The 9,104-nt window shown below is 35.0% G+C and overlaps 1 protein-coding gene across 2 annotated transcripts in view; it reads right to left on the minus strand.

Annotated features, from left to right (window-relative positions):
• Positions 1–9,104, minus strand: part of LOC106884508 (potassium voltage-gated channel subfamily KQT member 1) — a 717,249-nt gene that overhangs the window by 240,392 nt on the left and 467,753 nt on the right. For both annotated transcript variants that reach the window (XM_052967039.1, XM_014935928.2), the window contains exon 2: positions 6,677–6,767. In XM_052967039.1, coding sequence (XP_052822999.1) covers positions 6,677–6,767 — 91 coding nt within the window. The remainder of the gene's footprint in view (positions 1–6,676; positions 6,768–9,104) is intronic.

Consider the following 9,104-nt stretch of genomic DNA (forward strand, 5'->3'; position numbering starts at 1 on the left):
TATATATATATATATATATATATATATGTAGGCGTGGGTGTGTGGGAAAGAGCTTGCTTCCCAACCACTGCGTGGCTCCTTGCACAAGTGTCTTCTACTTTAGATTCAGGCCGACCACAGCCTTGTAAGTGGATTTGGTAGATGGAATCTGTATACGTTATTCTTTACTTGTGACATTTTGTAAATCTGCGGTAAAACACCAATTAAATGCAGTTTATTAATCACACACACACACACACGCACACACACACACTCACACACACATGCATATATGTATGTATTAATCTTATGGTATAGTATTTACATTACATTGAATGAATGCTCAATATAGTTGGTAGAGTACATATTAATTATTCTTTAACAAGAATTGTACCGACAGTGAAAGTGAAGTTTTGTTCAGCTAACCCATAATCAGACTGCCTGATGATGGCTCAAATGGCCTAAACTTCGAAGTCATTATGAATACAATTCCTTCTAAGGAACAATATGTATTTACTTAAAGAAATGTTATTGAGAAATGTCGATACATATTATTCACCTGATTGCTGTTTCCTTTTTTGCATCGTTTTATGTACGTGTAGTAGTACTATTTAACAAACGCGTGCGCACGCAAACTTATATGCGTAGATGCACATAGTTGTAAGCAGTTATGTGGATAAAATGTTGCTAGCTACAATTTGATTTTCCATACCTGGAATATTTTGCGTTCTAAGTACATCTGAACGCATGGAAGAGACATTTCGGGGAAGCGAGAACGAGAGAGAGAGAGAGAGAGAGAGAGAGAGAGAGAGAGAGAGAGAGAGAGAGAGAGAGAGAGAGAGAGAGAGAGAGAGAGAGAGAGAGAGAGAGACAGACAAACAGACAGAGAGAAAGTGTGAGATAAAGTGAGAGAGCGAAAGGCAGAGAGAGGGAGAGAGAGAGGGGAGAGTGAGAGACAAAGAAATGGGGTGAATCTTAACAAACGCCAGTTTTGCTGAGTAGTATAAAGAAAACAAAGGTAGTTAGAGATAATGACAGACAGATAGAAGGACAGAGAGGGAGAGGGACAAAAAGAGAGAGAAAGAAAGAGAGAGAGAGGGAGAGAGATATAAAGGAGCTAAGTCAATTTTATGTTAAATATTCTCAGTACAGAAAATGTTTTCGGTAGACGGTCAGATAGAACTTATACTGACATCATGATGATTAATGATGACAATAATGATGGTAATTATCGTCGACTTTGCCTTCGTCGTCATCATCATCTTGAATACTATCACCACTGAGAAATATTTCCTCTACCACCACCACCGCAGCAGCATCACCAGCACAACATAAATTATTCGGTGACTATAAATCTCAAATCTTATGTGAGGAAGTAATCAATCCTTTCAAAATTCAGGGAACCTCATGCAGAATTTCGGCTTAGTCTCTACAGCAGCTAAATCACTCACAAAACATACCTTTACGGTCTTAAAAAAAAGGGCACTTTCTAGGGTCCTTTGAACATAGTAAGAGAGTTGGGATGCTTACGGATGGAGCGTTTAGGTTAGAGATCTGCTCTGGGCTTAAACGAACAACACCAATTGTTTCGAGACAACATTGCCACAGACACTGGTGGACTCTTTTTCAGTAAACCTAAGCAAGACACTTTCAAAGTAGGTCCTGAACTGAACATAAGAAAAAGGCAGGATGGTCAGAGCTGGAATGCTTTTGATCCTAGACAATCTCGTTCGAGCTGACCTGGAGCTAAACAACAGAACAAGAACTGCAGTCACCTATCCCATAAACAACATGCTACAAGTTTTAAAAGTGGACACATTAAAATCTGTAGTTCTAAATACACTATATATTAAAAGTATGGACTTGTTATTCTCGGAACCCCTTTAATTATAGGTCTGTTCAATTATAGTTGTGTTCGAATTAAAGAATTATAACGCACTGTGTGTTTTTGTTTGAACATAAATTTAATCAACTAATACCAATATTTATTTAATTAGAATGATTGTAAATTAACTGAAATTCAAATAATATAATTGCTAATTTGAAAATTCACAAAAAAATTTTTTTGTGAAATATAATCTAGAAAATAAAGAAGTTATTGCTGAATGTAATCGAAGCAATTGACATGAAGAACAGTTTATGTAATAACTTATAAAATACTTAATCAAACATTAAAACCGACTGAATAGTGATTTCTACTGTGGGAACAAGTGGAATTTTTTTTCTCATTTAGTCAAAGGGTTAAACACTTTACAGAGCTTCCAAGACTCTTGGGAGGGAAAACTTATCTTCAGTCTGGAGCTCTGGCTAAAATACTTGGAACTAAATGGACTCAGCTACAGGCACTCAAAGACACCAAATGATGATGTGTCAGGGAACGTATGAAATCTACGATCCGTATAGGTCATAGTAAGATTTGAGCTCAGAACGTAAAGACACGGGACATATACCATTAGACATCCGATTCCCTAACGATTCAGTCAAGTTGCAGAATCTAAAAAAGTCGGTTAGAATGCCTTACAGTAATTGTACCAGCTCATTTGGTTTTTTGTTTCAAATCCCACCGATGTCAACTTTATTTTTCATACCTTCGGGCTTGATCAATAAACCACCCGTCAAGTACTTGGTGTTTTCTCTCCCACCCTCACTTTCTATTTATGTCTTTCAGAAACAGAAAAACTGAAGGAACCTAGAAAGGAGCCTTACATCGCAATCCTACCCATCTTTTCACTCTTACACTTCCTAAGAAAGAAATTTAGACATAAGATCAAACGTTTGGGACACGAAACAATCGATTAAATCAGCCTCAATAATTGGTTGCTATTTATTTTATCATTTAAGCTGCATAAAAGACAAGGATGACTTTACCAGTATTCGAACTCAGAGCATAAAATGACATTGCTGCAATGTATTTTCCTCCGACGCTCATTTGTAATATGTTAAGATGAAGTATGTTAATCCGTTACCACTATTTGAATGATGTTATAAAGTTTAAGAAACAGGACGTGGAAGAGTAAGGTGTATATTTTAGTATATTTTAAGGACGTATATATATATATATATATACATCCGAGTTTCGGATGCCGGGGTAGGAGCCCACGCCAACATCTCTTCAGTTATCCGGCCATTGAAAATTCGGAGTTTTATCATGGCTACCGAATAAGTGTCACATATTTTTACAGATAAATTCCTCTATTTACATAATATCGAGGTCTCTTTCTTTCTTTTGTTGTCCTTCCTATCAATATATATATATATACACATACATATATATATACACACACAAAGGCAGTGTTTCCGACCTTTATTATACCTCGTGCCCCTCAAAAATATTTGATTAATTTCGCACTACTTTTGAAGAAAGAAAGCCAGTTTTATGATAACTAATATATACATTTGTCATACCCACTGAATTGTCATCCTGTATCTCCAGGAGGTGGAAGCAATGCAATCAGTAGATGTTTAGTAACTTTCCTTATGTGTGTACTCTTTCATAAAGATATATCACATACACACGTCTAATGTTGGCTTCACAGCCATGTGGCTTGCAGTTAAGCAAAAGAAGTACTCAATACTGTTAGCTAAAGTGAAATAATATTTAGTCAAAACTGAATATGTAAGAACGTCTTTCAAAGATTTTCGATTCAGTGTGTGTGTGTGTGTGTGTGTGTGTGTGTGTGTGTGTGTGTGTGTGTAATATTGATTTCTAACATAGGCAGAAGCCCACATATATCTTTTAGAGGTAAGGGTTTCTATTAAATCGTTTCCAGCACTTAACTGGTCCCTAATTTTACGAATTTGAACTCGGAATGTAGAATAGTGGCTAATCCCGCTTTAATGATTCTGTCAATCTAGTATCGAATATATGTCTGTAATATTGATTTCAAATTTTGACACACGGCCAGCAGTTTCGAGGGAGGATGCTAGTCGATTACATCGACTCCACTGTTCAACTGGTACTTATTTTATCGACACCGGAAAGATCAAAAGCAAACTCGTCTTCGGAGGAATCTTAACTCAGAACATAAAGACGAACAAAATGCCGCTCAGCATTTCGCCTGGCGTGCTGACGATTCTGCTAGGTTACCGCTTTATATATGCCTGTAATATTTATCCGCTAAAGCGTGCGATTCTGTTGTGTGACATCTTAGGTTACTTTTACTACAACCTGACATTGAGAAAATCATTGTGAGTGAAATTGGGTAGATGGACCTTGCAAGTCCAAATCAATCCAGTTGTTTCGTACACAGTGTCGCACTTATTCTACCTGAGGATCTATAATTTAAACCAATCAGAATTCATTCACTGTTATTTTCTTTAAAGATTATTTCATGCATAAACCTCTCTGTCCAAAGACACGCATGCACGAGCACGCAAGCACACACGCACGCACACACACACACACAAACAAAAAACAGAAAAGTCATTATCCTCTATCTTTTCTGCAATTTTCAGAAATTTAAAAACATGATCTGGGTATGTTTATTCACATCAATTTGTGCAGGCAGCCTGTTTTTCTTGACCAGCGAACAGCTTGACGAAGAACTGCTCCGGTGACTTCCTGCAAGTGACGTATCTGATTTGATGAAATTTCAGTGTCTTCTCATTAAAATTTTGCTTTGAAATTATATCATTCGCGTTTCATCCTTCTCGAATAGTTTATCCGATGTTGCGGTTTAACGCTAAATGAACTCAAAATGAGCAACATGTGACCAAAGGTCTTCCAGTTGTGATCCTTCTGTTTTTAATTCTGGAAGTAAACTTAGGACTATGTTATCTTAGGACTATGAACTCCTTCAAATTTTTTTAAAGATGAGTAAGTTATGATTTAAGGAACATTTAGCTGTTATTTCTAGAAAACTAAACGAGCATATTGAGGACTCTTTTTATGCAGTAAAAATATCATTCACTTTATATTTTAAGAATGAATGTTATACTTTTTCGAACAACCCGTTTTCATTAGGAAATTGAACACCGAACAATTAAGTGTTAATCTATTTTGTGTTTATCTAATAATATTAGTAATATTCTATTCCTATTACATGCACTTCGACCTTTCGAATTTTGTCAGCACAATTTCGAAATTAAAAATATATTGAATTACGTTCGTGTAGTTATAGAAATCAGATGGGTGGAGTGTTCAATTCGAAATTAAAGTGTTTGTTTGTTCGTATATGCCATGTAGTCATAGTAACAGAAATCACATAAGTTTCAGAGGTAAATAAACATTTAAAGAATACCTATTTTGTTGTTGTTTTTTTTGCCCAAAAGGCATGACATTTCATCATTATGTCGGTTGATTTCCATTGCAACAAACGTTTTGCCATTTCTATTTAGCCCGTTGGAGAACTCTGTGGTTCATGTTTCCCACAAGCTATTTACTTGCTTTTGTAAACATGGCTACCAACATCTTCGCACGTCATAACATTGTTGTGACTACATTGTGGATGCGAATACACAAATGCTTTAATTTTGAATTGTACTTTCAAACTATCTGATGTCTATAACTACACGAATATAAGTTTAATAAACTATAAGTTTAATAAAAATTTGAATTCGCACAGACAAAAATCGAAAGGTCGAAATGCGTATGCTACTGGAATATTTTTAATATTATTAAACGTAATTTTTTTTGTCTTAAAGTTTCATAAGAAGAAAAGAAATAGTTCGAAAAAATATCTTCATTAAAAGAATAAAAATATTTAACTCATATAGATGTATAGAATCAAGAAAATGTTTCAACTTCAGCATGAAACAAGGTTAAGTGCGAGGGCTTTCGCTGCAATATTCACCTTAGACGCAGGAAGGTTTTCCACATGACTAAACTGAAAATAGCGAAACGACTGCAAAAATGAAAGTCTACATAAATAAATCGTATATAAATCGCATTAAAGCTTATTTCGTTTATTATTACCGATATGGGCTTTAGCTTTATTGATTTATGAGATTTGAGGAATAGAGGTAGATTCTGTTTGAGATGTGGTTTAACTTTAAATTAACCACAATGGAATAAACTTATTTATATATACAGTAAAGCACTTGAAGGTAACAATAACATCCTCTTCTTTTAGATGTAGGGCATCTTGAATTACATTATTCAATTTGAATTTTCCTGTTTAAAAATTCTGTAGGATGAGATTTGAGAAAGATTTGGCTGTCATTTCTAGCAGGTCGAACGACCATGTAGAGGTACTTTTATTCGAGAGAAATTGGGTGGAAATGACTAAGACACTGGCATAACGACTGTTTAATTTTTTCCTTTCCATCTGCCATATTACATTCAAATTTCACTATGAACTAATTCAAGTCTCTTCATTCAGAATGGTGGGTTTGAAACTATGGCGACGGATAATCAATTTCATGAAATACTTAGTCATCTACAAGAGAATTTCATATTAATAGATCCGGTAAAAACAAAACAAGGCAAAACAAAAAAAGAACTATGATTCACTGGTATAGAGAAGCTTCAGATGGAGACTAACTTCTAGGAATCGCCAATGATAGCCACACCATTTCATATTATATTGGTCTTCTACTATTTCATCTGTTGAATCATTGTTAAATTTTATTCCCTCAGTCCATGTTCGCATGCCGATTAATAATATTAGTAGTGATAACAAACTGGGCGGTATAAATCTCTGTCCCTTAGGAAGAAGAAATGGTTCCTAGGCAAGTATAAGAAGAAATCTGTACTTACCACATAAAACAAGGCTAGTCGCATGACATCTTCATACCCTTCTATGGTTGCCAAGACACTCATTACTAGGCACGAGAAGACTGTGAAAAACCTATATAATACGAAGAGAAGGATGATAAGTTAGCGACAGGATCGAAATAGGAAGACAATTTTCTGTAAGCTAATAAAAAAGGAAAAGCAACAACAACAATAATATGTAGAAATTTTTTTTTTTTAATGCAAAAACAAACAGGCTCTTTTGTATTCATCGTATCGTAATGTGTTGAAATATGATCTAAGCTTGTACGAAATTCTAATCAGAACGTTTGACAGATAAAGATAAAAAACGAAAGAAAAAGAAGTCTTGACTACATATGATGATTTATATAATGATTTAGGCATAAGTAATGTTAGCCTTATGGCTACATACTTATGCAGGAAAGAAAATAAATGAGCTAATATTCTTGCATTTCTCGGAATTATAAGCGACATAAATGAAGTGAACTCCAAGAGGTAGTGAATAGTCATGAATTGATTTGAAAATTCTTTAATGTCTTACAGTCTGAAATATCCTAGGCTACAGACATTTGGAAAAGCAGCTATTTTGATAATCTATAGGGGATAGAAGATAAACTATTCTTTTGGTATGTGTGTTGAATATTTCAGACAGGTTTATTGCTTTTTATGCAGTTTTATGACATCCAAGTCAGACATGTTCAGTATTCGAAGTAAATTATAGACACGCTAATACAGACACATACAGACACACAAACGCAAAGAAACGCATACACACTCATATACACACATACGAGTTACATAGAAAAGTATATGGACGACAATATGTTGTCATTTCGTTATCATTACTACTGTGATTTAAACCTTGATGGATTTAGAACAGAAAAAAAAACTGTGGACATGTAGGTAATCTGTAGAGTTCAGGATAAATCATATCTCAAGCAAATGGAGGTATATACTGTGCACTCTACAATGCCATGGTTTATCACATGAGCACCATGTGAATGATTGGGATATAATGATTTTCACTGTCATGCAGTTTGCTTTAGTATACTTGTATGTTCAGAGAAGAGAAAGACAAAATAGATTTGCTAGGAACTTGATAGTAGTTACTAAGTGCTTTATCATCCAAGCAAGAATTTCATTTTATCTTAATCTCTGTCCTCTTCTCTATCTTTCCCTCATTATCGTTTCTTGCGTCACTCTTACTTTCCCACTATTTCAACATTCCCTCCAAATACACTGCATTTTTCTGCCAGTTTTTTACATCGTTTTTCGACATTTTATTCTCCCAACCGCAGAAAAATAATTTCATAACTTTTTAGTCATTGTTGTTTAATCTCAAGAAATCCTGGATAAATAGACTTATGATCAAACGCATTCCAGCCATGACTATACGGTCTGTGTTTTCACTACAATATCCAATACTTCATCACTGCTATAGAAAGGCGATTTGGCAGTCGATTTGGCTGTTAATTCTGTCGGATGTAACTACCACGTAGCATCTACTACTACATAACGTCTCTCGATCTGTCCAAATTACTTAACCATACAGCAATGCCTGAACAAAATGTATGTTATATGATACTTATGCATTTCACAAAAGATCAACATGAGTCGAAGTGTAATAACTATTAATCTTGAGCAGAGTAAACCTAAGCACAAGCCAGAAATTTTGAAGGGAGTGGGTTGAATGAGGATTACGAGTGAAGTCGAACTTAGAAAGTAAGGATCCGGAGAAAGTACTGTCTGATGCCCTAACAAAGCTTCAAGACTAATAATAACAACAACAACAACAACAACAACAACAACAACAACAACAACAATAATAATAATAATGATAATCATAATAATAGTAATAATCATAATGCAAACGATGCTTGATCACAGATATAGCACGCCCAGCTGACAGCATTGTATGCGATAAGGAAAAAAGAAAAGTCGATAGATATGACAGGTTAGCTTGGGAGGTTAAGCAGTTGTGGTCGATGAGAAAGGTGGTAGCAGTTGTACCAATAACTGTCGGAGCCCTGGGAACAACGAGTAAACTTCTTCAGAAGTACATGGAGCAAATAGGGGCTGCCATGAGGGTTGAGCGCTTGCAGAAGGTAGCACTGTTTGGAACCGCTCGAATAGTCCGGATGGTGCTCGAAAAATAAGAGGTGTTAGCTTAGTTCACTGTTAGTGAAAACTAGCATCGTAGTATATCCCTAGCGTTAGAAGCTGTGCAAAGACAATGAATAAAAAAGTAATAATAGTGATGATGATGATTTCTTATTCTGGCACTAAGCCAGCACTTGAATATCTTATGAAAAAAACAAAAACAAAACGTAAGAGAAATTGAAAACTAGCATGACTTCATAATGATAGCATATATGTATATATATATATATATATATATATATATATACATATACATGCATATATATATATA

This window comes from Octopus bimaculoides, chromosome 4 (assembly GCF_001194135.2).
Source record: "Octopus bimaculoides isolate UCB-OBI-ISO-001 chromosome 4, ASM119413v2, whole genome shotgun sequence".
NCBI lineage: Eukaryota > Metazoa > Mollusca > Cephalopoda > Octopoda > Octopodidae > Octopus > Octopus bimaculoides.